The following is a 15,326-nucleotide window of genomic DNA, read 5'->3' as shown; positions in this document are numbered from 1 at the left end:
TTTCTCCCATTGCATTTTGGCTGATGTTGACTGAGTGTGAAGCTCGAACCCCAGCAAACTGAGCAGAGTTAGGATTTCACCTTCTGTTTCTTCATGTTCCTCAGGGCTGGGCTTTATCAGCACAGCTTTGGATCAGTTCCAGTCTTGGCTATTCGTAGGTACTGGGAGACAGAGGAGCCCTTAGTGGAAGGAGTTATCATGTGGGGTTGAGCAGGAAATAGTTTTGAAGCCCCAGAACTGGGGCTGGGATGAACCCAAAGTCTCTCCAAGTTTTATGGAAGAAAAAGAGAAAGAGAGGAGGTGGTAAAAGAGAAACTAGCTAATAGCCATTGCTTAGAACATGCATGTGGAACACGTGAGGCTACTTCTGAGGTTTTGAGGTTTAAGTAAATGTTTAACATTCCCCAAAGATACATGTTGCGGTAGAATAACAAAAAAAACTAACAATCGTGACTTTTTTTGAAAACGGAAATCTGAAATTCTCGTCCTCCGCCTTAAATGCAGGCTTTCAGACTTGTAATGCTGGATTTCAGACTTGTATTCACTACCCCAACAGAAACTTATTCTGGAATAGAGACAACTTCTCACTTAGAGATGTGAAGTCACTAGATGTAAAGTAAGAAAAAGAGGAAGACAAGGATTTTCTTTGTCCGTATCTGGGGGATTTGGCTTGCCTTTTTGCTTTGAGACTGTAACCTGGGGAAGCATCACTGCCTTGCCATTCCTTCTTTTGCTTTTTACATGTTATTCCAGGATTGAGTGGATATGAACAGCTTAAGAGGGGTTAGATTTTATTTGGATAGAAAATAGGACAGGCACATGTTCTAAAGCTAATGAAATGGAGAAAAAATGCAGCGCTAATGAACGCGTAAAAGACCAAAATTAGAGTATTTGCAGATTAGAGTAAATAAAGCCACATAAGAAATTCCCATAGCAAATGAAATGAATATCAGTGATTAAGGGTTTTTTTTCATTTATTTTACTCATTTTTTTTCATAACAGCACATTGATAGATATTTGTCTCATTTGAATGTTGCCACATTGTTAGAACAAGCTTTCTTAGTGTGAACGTTTTACAATTAAGTGTGGGAAACACACAGGAGGAAGGTTAGATGATTGGTTTTTGAGCTATCTAGGATTAATATCTATTTAAAAGGTCAAATGGCTACATAAAAAGTAGGCTGTATTTCCAAAGAACCATTATCAGTATGTAGGATAGTGCTGTCTTATTGGCTCCTTCAATCCAGACAGCTGAGAAGAGTGCCTTCCACATTCTTATAAATCCTCATAAAATTTGCAACAGCCAAAAATGACTTCTGGCAATTTCGTATTTAAAAAAAAAAAAACACTTTTCTCATTGTATGATGGCAAAATAAAACTCATTCACTGTGGGGAAAAAAGAAAAGTTTCTGAGTTCTGACTATTTAGTTTTAGATTTTTTACCAAACTGTATGACTATCTGGTAGAATTACTACGTATCTAGCTCAGAAAGAGAATATGAAGGCTTTAGGTTGTCATCTGGAGTAGATATGGAAAAGACAAAACTACAGCTTAGTACTTATTGGATGCGTTGGGTCAGGGGTAATACTGCGGTTTCATAAGCTTTGCTGAAGCAGAGGGCAGATGCTGACTGTGTTCCCCTAGCTTTTTTAATGTGTTTAGAAGGGTCTGTGGAATTGCAGGTTTCCCCAGAGCTTAGCATTTTGAAGACTGGTGCTGCATGTGAAAGAAACTTCACGAATCGCTCTTCCAAGTTTGTTAGGCGTATTTTCTGGTGGTTGGTTGCAAGGGCTCAGGGCCCAGACGTCATGTCATTATCATACAGCAGGTGAATCAGACTGAATGACTGTGCCCCTGCAAATTCCAACAGAAACTGAGAAAGAGACATTGCATGAGTTAAAACAAGAGAAACTGCAAGAGTTTAAATTTTATTGTAAGGTATTAAAAGTAGTCAGATCTCTCCGTAAAAGGTATGAAAAGCAAACGCTTTTTACCTCAAATTTGCCATGGACAAAGAGCAGGCTCACAGTGGGTTTCTAGTGCTTTTATGATTGCTGGTGACTCATTAAGCCATAATACGTTAATTCACCCCAGCTCTAAGCATTTCCTGTGTGTCAATGGAAACACTGGAAAAAACAGGCACCAAACAGGGTCTTTCCACCTGCTAGTTAAACATTCCTGCTACTGCTCACTTGTAGTGGTAATGTTTCATTTTCCTTCTCCACATTTCAAATCTGGCTGAAGGCTTTGCTTTTTTTGTGCTAGGTAGTATGCTGAGCAGTGTAAAGTTCATTTCATTACTTGAACAGAAACTCCTGTACCAGGGCTGGTTTGTTTGGGCACAGGGAAGGTGTTTGCTGCTTCAGCCAGCTGATGGCACTGGAAAAGACAATGCACTAGGAAACCTTGTGTTAAGTGCCCTGTATTTTGGGCTTCTTCCTAGCTTAGCCTAGATATTTGCTCACAGATAGGCGACTCTGGATAACAGATGGAGCCTGGAAGCAAAGTGAATTCAAGCAGTCAGATAAACCCGGCTGGGACTGCATTCTGTGGGTGTGTTTTTTCCTTTCATGCACAAATAGAAGCTCAGTAGTGTCTTAGCTGTGATCCGCTACAGATAGAGCAGAAGCAAGCCTGATAGGGAAAGGTATTTTCTGATATAGTATGGTATTTGTTGAGAAAAGCGCAAGCATTTGGACACAACATCCCTTATCAGGAACTTTAGCAAGTACTGTTGGAGCGAAGGGAGCTACTAGGAGCTGCTTCATTTACGGCCATTGAGTCAGACTACTTTGAATTCTATCCTAGTAAGTCTCAATGATATCTTTAAGGTTATAAATATTCATATTATTTCTACAGTTTGCAGACTTCTTCTACAGTCATGAATAAATTTGGCCTATTAGACTTACAAGAAATATGGTTGTTTCACTTATTTTAGTACCATCTTAAAATTACAAAGGGAAACCCACACTTCCTCACCTCTCTCCATAGCTGACACTTCAAACAGAGTGATAAAATAAAAATTAATGTGTAGGGAAAAGAGTTGCCTCCTCTAAAAGCCGTGAGTACCATGAAGGCAGTTTGCATTGGCACAACTTAATATCATAGAGAGTGAGTATTGCAGAGAGCAGAGATACAGAGAGTGCCCACATAAAAATCATATAGCTGCAGCTGTGCTTCTTGTTTATCATTGGGTTAAACTGAGTTCCCAGCAGTGTCTGTCTATCTGCATTGCCTCTTGAAGTACCCTGAGGCTACAGTCTGCTCTCCGTATCGGCAGGCACGGTTGATCAGATAACCTGATCAGGCTGCTCACCCACTCTTGGCTACTCCCTCTTCTTGCAAGCCCAGTGGTCACAAGAAAGCTCTTTCAGGGCACGAGGTGGAGACTTTTATGATGTGAGTCTCTAGCGGAGCCGGGGGTCCATCTGGCACAGAGCTTTCACCACAGGGCTGGCTCCTTGGTGGTAGCACCTTTGCTTAGAGACGGGGAAGCATGACCTGCCCATAAGCAGATATTAGAGACGGGGTAGTTGACTGCGCTGCTGGAGGGAGTGATGGTTCACAGGGAAGCACTGGGAAGTGGCACTGGATTTTCGGTTGCTCCAGAAACCCTCCAGCCATGACAGGCTTGTCTCCAGCCCAAACCAGCCCCACTCAGTGCTTCCTGAAAGGCATAACCAGTTGTGCTGTCTGTGCAGGGAGTTAGCAGACTTGGTCATGCCAAAACAAAGTAACTCCTCAAACATCTCTTGCCTCAGTGCTCATGGCTACCCATGCTGGTGACTGGGAAATTTTGGAGGGGTGACTGGGAAATTTTAGAGGGGAAAAACCTTCACAACCCTGGAAACAATCCTTCTGATTGGGGTAGGCCAACATAAAGAAGCCCATGCTCATGCACTCTCCCAAGTGGCTATTCTGTGGGTGTAAAGGTCTTTGTTATAGGCAAAACTTTCCCAAAGCACCTCTTCTAAGGAGCAACTGGGAAAAGTAATAATTTTGCAAATTTTCCACAGTCTAGTCATTCCCCACACTCCAGGCAATGGGATTACTGACGTCACATGTGTTGGGGACCTCTTGAATGACATCAAACATGTTCCTACCAAATTAATGGGCAAGCAGGAGTTCTACATTCTAAAATCTAATCTTAAAACCTTGGAGACTGATTAAATTACATCTCTGAGCCAGGAACAAAATGTAGCTTCATGCAAATTGTGCTTCTGCCCATAACTTTTTGTTAATGCTGGAGAATGATTTACTATTGGTGTCTCAGAGGTTGTTAAAGAGAGTGGTGTGTCCTTATCTCATGATTATTTAGTCAGATGTTGGAAACTACAGTACTTACCCAGCACCCTGCTACTGGCAACAGGAACCCATAAGAAAGGGTAATCTATTCTAATATTACACCCATCTCTGTGGCATCTGAAGAGCTAACAGTTCAGCTGAGAGAGGAAGGCTGTTTTTCAGACATTTCCTTTAAGAACAAAGCCTCCTCTCAAGCAGAAAAGCATTAAAAAGTATCTTTGTTTGAGGTCATTAATATGCCTGTTTTCCAGCAGCCTGTAGGAGAGAGACTTTTTTACTCTCCTCCCTTCTTTCAAAACTGGACAGTGTTAACCTGTCAGAGTATACGAAAGGAAGACAAGACCCTTCACTGGGGGAAAAGGAGGGTGCATTAGTTGGTGCGATACAGGACATTTACATGCTTTTTCTAATTCCACAGGAAATACTCTGAGCTTCACATTTATAGAGCCACCTTGGCCGACGCCGGGGAATATGCATGCAGAGTGAGCAGCAAACTAGGGAATGACAGTACTAAAGCCAGTGTTATCATCACGGACACCAATGGTAAGATTTGGCTCTTTATTTTACTGTCATGTTCAGAGAGATCTTGTATTTATGCCGCCACTGGGACAAAAGGCTTTCAGGGAGGGAAAAGATTTGCTAGTGAAGTGGGAGTGGAAACACTGAAATCTGTTAGGCGTGCCGAGAAAATAAATTAGGCCTGACTTGTATTCAATATCGGTTTGACTTTCCTTACCCAAAGAAATGGGATACCTCTTACGGATGTCGCGAGATAGTGGCATTTTCTGTGAGACACCTTCCAATACCAAGTACAAGTCGCAGCCTAAATAATCAATATAAGAAGAGGATGAAGGAAAGGGAATATTATTTTTATTCCCATCATATACATAGGTAGTGGAGGCACTATAGGCCTATGGGGAGAGCTTTCATTTGACCTGAAACAAATCCCAGGCTGATTTCCAAACCAAAACTTTGTCTTTCAGTAATATTTGCATGGTTCTGATTGCCACTGCTTTTTTTTTCAGAGAAGTTGATGGGTTTTTTGATTTCTGCCATATTAGAGATACTGTGTTGAGCAGGTTCTTGACTGACATATCAAAGTTATTCAAAAGCATGAACGTTATCCAGGTATTGTGATTTAAATTTTTTTCTTGAGGAACAGAGATTCTTATCTGCAGATGGCTTTCAGACTTATTCAAACAATATAAAGATATTAGTTTTTTGGGGGGTTTTTTTGAGCTACTTTCTGTTTCATGTATAGGATGTTCAAAATGCCCCTGGCAGAATTTAATGAGTGCTTTCATTGTGCACAAATATTTTAGAGGTGCTGCTTCTCATTGCAAGTGCGTGGAGTTTGTGGTTCGGTAGAAGCCTTGTTTCTTGAGCATGACATTGACTAATTCAACTCTGGCAATTCAAGCTCTAGGATCTATCCAGTTGTGAAGTGTTAAACAAACAAACCCTAATTAGTAAACAAAGAGTAAATTCTGTGTGTATACAAGATGAGTTTTAAAGTGTTGTTGCAAGGGGAATTTACCGGAGATGCTCTTCTGTTGCACATTGTGCTTTGGAGCAGGAGACATATTTTACTAAATAGAAAGCTGAATGTGACCCTTTGCCAATCGGGTGTCGTCACTGCCTATTTGTTGTTGTGGAGTAACGCAGTGATTGCTAGACTGCATTCACATTGTATATTTGCTGTTCTAAATCATCAGCTAAAGACTCTCAAGTGCTGAGATTTTATCCTAGGTGTATGGTATTGCAGTTATGATCACATGTCAGGAGAATAATATAAAAGATCAAGTGTTATTTACCAAAATATTATTAGGAGCAAAAAGGGGCTGGTGCTTCTGTGTAGCTTTGAAACTGTGCTTGGTTTCCATCAATACAATATTTGATTGCTCAATAGCTGCTTGCACAGGAAGCAGCCTATACTGTTCCCAAAGAGCCAGAGTTCCCGAAACTCATCTGCAAGCGCTGGCTCGGGGCAAGGGTACAGATAAATGGAGGAAATGTGTGGATATCCTTCATATCTTTCTAAGAGAAGGGATGGTTGTGGAATGCATTCAGGACCTCATTGCTACGCTTGATGACATGAAATTTTAAAATTTCCTTTTGGGCTGTAGTGAATGACAGCAAAGCATTCCTGCTGCAGGGAAACAGGAGCTTGATTTTGAATGAGTGCATCTGCAGGCAAGCCCAACCATGTGCATTTGTAACTTCTGTGTTAGAATCTGTCTAATCATGTTGTGAAACATAACTCGTTTAAAACGCAACTGTGCAATGCAGCCCTCCTTAAATGCAGGGAAAATCTGGATCCGGTCTAAACCTGGCAGCTGGCTCTTATCTGTAAAACGACTCAGCTGGAAACCTACGTCTCAGTGATACTTGACAATTCAGAGTCAGGCATGGCATCATTCAGTGGATAAATAAATCAGTCATGCGTATTTGGTTGCCACACATACATCTGAACCTTCTCTGCTTATTATTGCTTATAAATTATCAGTCAAATAGTTACTAGTTTCCCTTCTAAAGGTGGAATTTTCCACCTAGATCTTAAGGAACAGCATGAGCAACATGTGGTGAGCGAAGAGCAATGGATCCCTAAGGCCTCTGAGGGCAACATCTGCTTTCCAAACACGGACAGACTCCCTGCACGGGTGACCTCCTCACCCCTCCTTCCCCCACGCTCCCTGACCTCTTCCCCTCGCTCACTTAATGACAGATTTGGGATCCAAACTCAGTAATGAGCCCTGAAGGGCAGTCATTACTCAGGTCTGATGTATCTGTGTGGTCCTGCCATATTCATAAGAATATAAAAAATGTATATTTATCCCTTATCTGTAATTTCCTACTGATGAGCTTTTGGAGAAGACCTTGGGGTCTGGAAGAGCCCAAGAGCCCCCTCAGAAACCTACTGTATGGATAGCTGAGGGGACTGAACATGACAGGGTAGGAAGAGAGGTTGCTTCCTTTCACCTCCAGCAGAAGGGGTGACAGTGGGACAGAGAATGACATGTCGGAGACCCCGATTTTCTTATGTTAGTACTAACCTGCTCATCCCTATGAACTACAGCATTAATTAGCCACTTAATTACTATTCAGTACTGCCACGTGTGTGCTAACCTGGTAGTACATGCCCTGCTCTCTAGAAACTAGATCATCCTCCCCCTTTATTCTGGGGGCATTGTGCACCTATGGTAGATAAGGTGATGACATTCCTGGATATGAACTTATTCTTATTTCCGCTAAAAAATGAGTGCTTTCCAGTAAAAAAAATCCTTGATGTAATTCCTTAGAACTTTGTCAAACTTTAACAATTTTAGTTGAAATTTTCTTTGCTAGTGTATGTCCTAAGAGAGAACTCTAGGACCAGATCAAAGGTCCATCTGGTACAGTGCCTGGTCTCTGACATCACCAGCAAAAGTACCAGAAAAAACAGTATGTGGAGAGAAACGCAAATGTGGGTGGTTTTTTTTTCCAAAGAATAGAAAAAATACACCTTTACTACTAAAGTAACACTTCTTAAAATGACTACTTTCAGTTTTCCTGCTCCTAATCATAGAAATATTAACATTTATAAACAAAACCATTGTAAGATTTTCTTCTTTGTTGTTATGTGCAAAACATTTTATTTTTCCTTAATTTCATTCCCAGAAGTGATCAAACTAGTTTACCTTAAACACTAGTAGTCAAAGCAATAGTAACTTGAATTCTTGTTGTTGTTGTTGTTGTTGCTATCATTACTGTTATTTAAAAGAAGTGCCAAATTTGCTGTTGTGGAAGTGTGGTCTACAAACATATGCGCTTACACAGGGTATGTGCTATATTTAAGTCTTCTCCTTTTTAATGAAAAATACGTAAAGTCTCACATATAATGCCATATGTATAGCTTAAAATGCAACAAATATAAAAGCAGGTAGACAAACACTGTTTTCTAACAGTATTAATAGCATGCAGAGGGAACTGTTTTGTTCTCTTTTAAATTTGTAATGAGTGTAGCTTGCCTGCAGGATACGAACTGCCTTCTTATTTTCATTCGCTCCCACTCATATATGCTCCCCATTGAAAAATTGTAATTGAGCTTAGAAGAGAGGCATGAAGTTCTCCTGGAGTTATATAATTGGTGCACTGGTTTGGGTATGTGGTAATAATTGCTTTTTTGCCTAATTTGTCACTTTAGCGAGGCAAAGCATTCTTGCAGCAAATTTTTTCAGAGACTGTGCCATAAATGTAAGACCTTACTAAGTATAAAGGACACTGAGAGAATACTTTATACCACAGGCAAAGTTTTCAATTTCATGTTTGAAAAGTTTGTCACAGATTAGACAAGGTAAGTGACCTTATTTGCTAACATGTTGAGCCGCTAAATCTGACGTTGGCTATTCACATTAAAACCTGCTGGCCTAAATCTTTCATCTCACTAAGGAGGTATGCTGTTCCCAGCGTGGCTCACAGCGCAAAAGGGTGGATTCCTGCAGAGAGATTTCAGAAGCGACCAGTCTTCAATGTAGCGTTGTAGGCTGCGCTGCTGGCTAGTAGCAGGGCATTGTGTGAGCACTCATCCTCCACTCCTCCGCAAAAGGAGGTGACATGGTTTCAGCCATCAGTGAAGGTGTTTGGGACAACTTTACCTGAACTGAAGGCAGCAAGTGCTCGGGCGATCTGTTAATGTGGCTTGGCTGGGGGCAGAAGTAAGCCTTGGTTAAATTCATTACCTGCACAGTCAGTGCCCTGCACAAGCCTCTGTAGTTGCATCCTTAGGACTTTCAGTGATACTAACAGCTCAGAGTTGTACAGTAACTAACAGGTACCTGCTCTTCCTCAGGCCATTAGAGTTTAATGTGTGAGTATACTATTCTTCTGAAGGAATTCAGGAGCTGATCTTTCAGAAAATGGCAGAGAAATACTTAAGCAAAACCAGCATCATGTGTCTAGCGCCCCACAGTGCATGTGACTAAGTATGAAATACTTGACATGAAAGAAAAGTCCCTTACTACTCAAATGTTGATCCATCTGAGATTTGATTAGGGCAGGAGATCAGTGTACTTCTTCGTTAGGATAGTTACATGTGATTTCAAGCCATAGTTTATTATTCATATGCGAGGCTAGCATTACGGGTTAGATTCTCCAGTGGTGCAAAACAGTATGTCTGAGTGATGTCACTAGTCTGGGCCTCCATATAGAAGATTTTTGTTTTGTTTTGCTTTTACTGTGCTGTTTGAGTAGGAAGAGCAATGTTGCTCCTTGGTCACCTTTTAAGACTGGATAGGAAGGGCAAAGGGTATGGCTGCAGTCACAAATTGGGGAAAAAGCATACGTGTGCAGTGTTCGTTCTGCTGGACAGTGCGTACAGAATTTAAAACGAAAACGAAAACAAAAAAAGAACAAAAAAGTCCAAAAAAGTGTGACCATCATTCAGTCTGGCATAGCAATTCCGCGAAGAGTTTTGCATTAGGAGATGGCTCCTTGTAGGCCCCCGGTTGCTTTATCATCAAGGAATACTGTGGTTTGTCTCCTCTTCCGTTTGGGGCTTTTCAAAGGGAGGTGATTCTGTTAAGGAAGACTCTTCTAGCTATGCCAAGAAGCAGCAAAGCAAATGCAAGTGGATAACTAGCACAATTTTTCTGTAATAACTAAATCAATGAGACATGAATGTGAATGAAAAGCTTTCACTTGTAGAGGTGAACAATTTCATCATTTTTACTTATTTAGAATAAAACCGTTAATAACATATACATTACATAGGGTATAGATTCTTGCATAATCTAGATTTTGTATTGTATGGTACTGTGCAGAGTAAAAGAGAAAAAGTACAACAATTTCGCAAAACAAAAAGAAAATTTATCAGCTGGATGTCCCTGTGTCCCCTGGCCAGCTATGCTCACGTGTCTCCAAGGCTTCAGAATGTGGCCTTGCTCACCTTATAAGAAATGGATAAGTAGCAGAGGTTTTGGAAACTTCACTTTTCTCTAGCTGTACATCTGAATGAAACAATCAATGCACAAAGTTTAGTTAAATCACTGCCAGAATGTACACCTCAGGACGACAGAAGGCTTATTTGCGCCTCTCACTAGTCTGCTGCTCATGGTGTTGGAATCTGCTTCAAAGCCCAAGTTGCTATCCCTGTCAGGGTCCTCCGAGCCTTCTTCAAAGCCTAAACCAAAGCCAGTGAGATTAACCGAAGCACTTTGGTTGGCTTAAGGAGGCTTTGCGTTAGGCCTTTGGCAAACTAATTGGAAAAGAATGGCTGTGAGAGCAGGCAGAGGGCTCTTCACAGCAGCAGCCGTAGGGCTGTTTGATGGTTGATTAACCGTAAAAAAATGGTCTCCCCTCTGGAAGTAGACATGCTGCCTGCCTCAGAGGTGCTACAGCAGAACTTGTGGTCCAAGCATTGAGCTGTCGCCTCTCAGCAGCCCAAGCAAAGCTCCCTGCCTAGCAGGGTGCATCAAGATGCAAAGCCCATCAAGGTGGTTTGTGCTGGGACACGAGGTGTCACAGGGCACTCTTCTCCGCCTTGGCAGAGGAGATAGCAGGAGGTGGAGCTGGCCAGAACATTAAGCAAACGGGAGTGAGAGGCTGCAGGGACATCTCTACTGAATCATCCCTAAATAAGGATCTCTTGGCCTTCCTTCAGTATTTTTACATAAGAACAGCAAAAAGTCCCACGGCAAACATATCCAGTCTCAAGAAACAGCACCTCACTGAAGTTAAGTGCTCCCTGGAAGAGTCAGGGGACAGAAGTGGATGGAGCATTTGAGGTTGCTGCTCCTCACAGGGACTGAAACATGAAGATGAAGAGAAGGCTGCAGGCCGCAGTCTCCATATCTCAGCAGACTCTAGCTGCAGCTGCAAGTACCACGTCTGGAAAATGCCTCCAGCTCTTCCACCTCAGGCACATATTGAAAGCCCCCTTCAAGCAGATTCTATTCTCTCTCCTTCTTGTTTCCAGATGGTTTGTTATGTGGATATGTGCCGGCCCTCCCAGATGGAGTATAATGTTTCTCTCACCATTGTGGTGACCTCAATAAGTGGAAACAAGCACGTTTTGCATCTTTCAAACATTAACATCCACTGTTAATGTCGCTAACACAATGTTATTAACAGGGCTTGGTAATGAGTGACTCTACCACATGCTTTCCAAATGTGTTTCTCGACATGCTTCTGGTGCAGAAGGCTCTGGCTGTATTTCTGCCTGCAAACAGGAACTTTCTATCTGCTTTTGTGCCAACACAGGCTGAGCTGCTGACACAGCTGAGCCTGAGGAGGTAAGAATAAGAAATGCTCCATCAAGCTCAGCGGGAGCACTGAATGGGACATGGCTTCTTTATCGAGGAAAGGAAGAGTTGCTCCAGCCTTGCCAGGTGCTGAGCTGCTCAGCTGTCAGACCTGCTCTGTGACTGCTCTTGTGACTAAGAAAGGTAAATTGCTCGGGCACCCTAAGTGCAACAGTGAACTGCCTTCCCTCCCCAACATACGACGGAGTGCTGCCTGGCTATGGGCCACCGTGTTCCAAGACCTCAAGCAAAAGCTTTGACCTTAAAAGTTTTATAAATGATATGATGTCATGCACCACTGGCTATCAGGGAAATGCTGCATAACACATTCTCTTGCATTAATGAAACCAGGCTGTTTTGCCCCGACGAATATATTTGTTGCAGAAAATTGGACCAAAATGCAAAAAATACAAGAGTAGAAGACCTAGCAAATCAGAAATTAACTTATAAGCTCCAGGGGTGTTGAGGGAAAGACTCTTGGACTGATTTCATCTCTGGACCCTGAAGACAACAGAGGGGACATCTGATCTAGAATCACAGAAAAGAAAAACGTTTGGTTTTTTTTTGAAGGACTTGAAGCATTTGCAGTAGTGTAACAAGACAGACAACATCTGTTTATCTTCATTATCAAAAAAAAAAATTGCACTGCAGAGTAATCTTCACTGACTTTCCAAGATCTTTTCCTAAATCTCTCATGAGGCTTTTTCTAAATTCTTTTTGCTCACTCTACCCAAGGCTTCTTGTTATGCCTTGAGGATTCAAACCCAGGCTTTTTCCCTGGAATCTGTGGCCTTTCTCCAGCTGTGAAGTTGCGACTCGTACAGTTGTACTGAGCTCCACCACTCCAAGGCTGAAAAGTATTGCGCAAGCTTGGAGGGGACTGAGATTGCTAATGTATGTGACTGAAAGGCAATGTGTTCACACCTAGGAAACTGCATACATCTGTGGCTGGTGGGGTTCACCGTTGGCAGACAGACGATTGGTGTCACTGGAACGAGGTCTCTGTACAAACCTGTGAAGCCCATATGAAAGCCTACTTTCTACTTTCTTTCATCTACGTTCCGCCAGACATTTAGCAGGGATCTAAGTATGGCAATATCATCCACCATGGCCATCAACTAGCTCAACAAGCAGCATGAGAAGTCCACAGCACTGTCAGAAGCAATAATGTGTCTCCATATGACCAGTATGGGAAGATCAACTTTCCTCCTCTCTTCAGCAATGCAACTGTCTGATTTCCCTTGCAGAGCCTTCAGCTGTCATTCCATGGGAGACTGGATTTGCAGGTGTGGTTTAGAGGATTTCCCTGAAGTGGCAAGGGACCGTATTGGATGTACTTAGAGGCAAAGTCATCTGCATGATTTCACCTGTTGTCACTGACCTGTTATTCCCAGAGGAGAAAGAGAGATTGAAAAGCTGCGTCCTTTCAGAAGAAACTGGCTTTTCCCTTCAGTCCCACCAGTAGACACCATCATTGTTCATTTTTTCCCGAAAGGAAACTTCCAGACTGGTGTCTGACTGCAGCCCCTGCCCAATGAGCCTGAATCTGAGCTTACTTCTTTGAGCATCTTTTTCCCCCTTACCTTGTCCATCCTTCAAGTTGAATGCTGAGTTAGAGGATCGTCTGACTCCATATTATAACTTCTTGTTGCCTCTTGTGTTTTCCAGAGAGCACCAGCAAGATACCAGTATCAACAGAAGGGACAAAAACTTCTTCACGTAAGTTGAATTAACAGACTCTTTCTCTTTCTTTTTCTCTCTTTCTTCCTGAAACTGCTTCTTCAGCTCTGAGACTGCTCTCTCTCAGCATAAAGCAATTCACCTGCATCCAAAGCCTCAGCACCAAGTACAACCTTGAATACTGGAGCTGCTTCAGGGTTTAAGAAATGAATGAAGAAGGGCTAAGCATAATTTTTGGTATGCTGCAGTGTACAGAAGATGCTAGTTTAGTCTGCAGTATTCAGCCTGCTGCAGCTTGAGTGAAACGGGATCTGATTTTGTAATAACCATGTTCTGAATAAGGACATGTTTCTCCCATTCCTCATCAGTCTTACCAGCTGCATGCTGCGTTGCAGGATACATACATATATTGACGTTTCCTCCAGAAAATCTGTTAGCTGGACCACCGTGTTCCTCAGGGCACTGGTTACATTGCCTGGTAGCTCTTTTGAGTCTAGGAATGTGGACAGGTATCTTAGTGCTCAGTATTTTAACCACTTTTGAAGCTGCCTCAGCGTATACTAGCAACCTTCTCCAGAATGGCTTCCTTTCAGACTGATGGAACTTAGGTTTCAGCATCCTGCCTGCAGTTACATATTGTATGACTCCAGATTTACTCCTGGAACTGACCCCAGTGAGAAGTCACTTTTATTATTTTAACTCTTGGAGCTGCTTTCTATATGGCCACAGTACAAGCAGACATCTCTACTGCTGAGTTTGGCTGAGGAAGCTGTGGATAGGCATGTGTAAGCCGAGCATCCCAAGGATTTACAAAATGCACATATCCTGCTTGGCAAAGGGGCTGGGGTCCTGCCAGCTTTTTGAGAAAGCTATGTCTGGCAGAGACAGGTTTGAGTGTGAGATGACAGTGTTTGTAGGCTAGATCAAGGAAAATAGTGTGATTGCCAGATTTAGCATGCCTGCAGTCTTTCCTTTGATGCATCTGCGTGTGTGGCGACCTACTTCTGAAATCTTGGCACTGCTGCCTGACAGAAGAGCCCGTATTCTTTCATGTTCTCAGTGGGGCCTGTCACTGATGCTTCACTGGGCATATACAAGACCACATAGCTAATAGCAAGGGTCCTGTAACCATTGGAACCATTTTTGTTTGAAGAAGGTGACATGCTGGTCACTGACTCCACCGGGCTCTCCTTGCCTTGTGCCTTGGGAAGCCAGAATGTAGTCCCTGCGCTTCGCTCCCTTCTTTCCCATGAACGAAATCTGGTGGTTTTAGCGCTTGTGTTCCTTCCAGCGCCTGCTGTCACTTTACTGTTCTCCTCTTTACTGCTGTTGTGTCCCTGGAGAGGAAGAGGCTTGTATGTTCAAAAGGCTGGCTGCATTTCTGATAGATCACTGCGCTTGCACGTTTAATACCAAGTGGCACATCGCACTGTCGCCTTGAAGGAAAGCAGAAAGCAATAGACGCATTCAGTGGCCGCTTGCTGATATCTTCCAATGTGTGTCCCTGTGGAGCTCTGAAAAGGGCTTGGCCATGTGGCTGGAGCAGAGATCTGCTCAGTCCTAAACCCAGCCAGGTGCCATTTTTCCCACAGTTGTCACCAGCCCTGGGCCCAAGCCGCTTTCAGCTTTCTCATCCACTGCAGTACTCTCTTTCTGACTGGTTGTGACTGGGGTTTTGTGCACCAGTGATTTTTTTCCAGGCCTTGCAAATGCAAATAAGTATGTTGTTTCTTTAACTGGAGATAGGCTGTTGTGAGATGCTTCTGTTTAAACCACCAAGAGCTAAGTTTCTTGAAATATTGCTACTTTCTGGTGACGAGAAGGCTTACAAAGTGGCCTTAGCTTTTAGGTGTGCCTAAAGGCCAAACTCTGTTAGGCTCTAGATTCACCTCCTCTGCCTGATGTGACTTGCTGTTAAATATTTCAGTAAAGTGTATGCAGTAGGTCTGACCTGTTTCTTGGGATCTACAAGGAGGCTACCAGCTACCTTGACTTCATCCCTCTCCAAAGAGCACATCACGCTGCCACCTTAGGTTAAGCGCTCTTTTCTGCAGTTCCTTCCTT

General features: G+C 42.7%; 1 protein-coding gene across 5 annotated transcripts in view; it reads left to right on the top strand.

Annotated features, from left to right (window-relative positions):
• The window catches only part of NRG1 (neuregulin 1), a 420,325-nt gene that overhangs the window by 274,619 nt on the left and 130,380 nt on the right, over nucleotides 1-15,326 (top strand). For 4 of the 5 annotated variants that reach the window (XM_068928358.1, XM_009687597.2, XM_068928359.1 and 1 more), the window contains 2 exons: nucleotides 4,724-4,848; nucleotides 13,251-13,301. In XM_068928358.1, coding sequence (XP_068784459.1) covers nucleotides 4,724-4,848; nucleotides 13,251-13,301 — 176 coding nt within the window. The remainder of the gene's footprint in view (nucleotides 1-4,723; nucleotides 4,849-13,250; nucleotides 13,302-15,326) is intronic. The other variant, XM_068928360.1, reaches the window with a different exon arrangement.

This window comes from Struthio camelus, chromosome Z (genome assembly GCF_040807025.1).
Source record: "Struthio camelus isolate bStrCam1 chromosome Z, bStrCam1.hap1, whole genome shotgun sequence".
NCBI classification, from domain to species: domain Eukaryota; kingdom Metazoa; phylum Chordata; class Aves; order Struthioniformes; family Struthionidae; genus Struthio; species Struthio camelus.
Note: the sequence above shows the minus strand (reverse complement) of the source record. Positions and strands in the feature narration are given on the sequence as shown.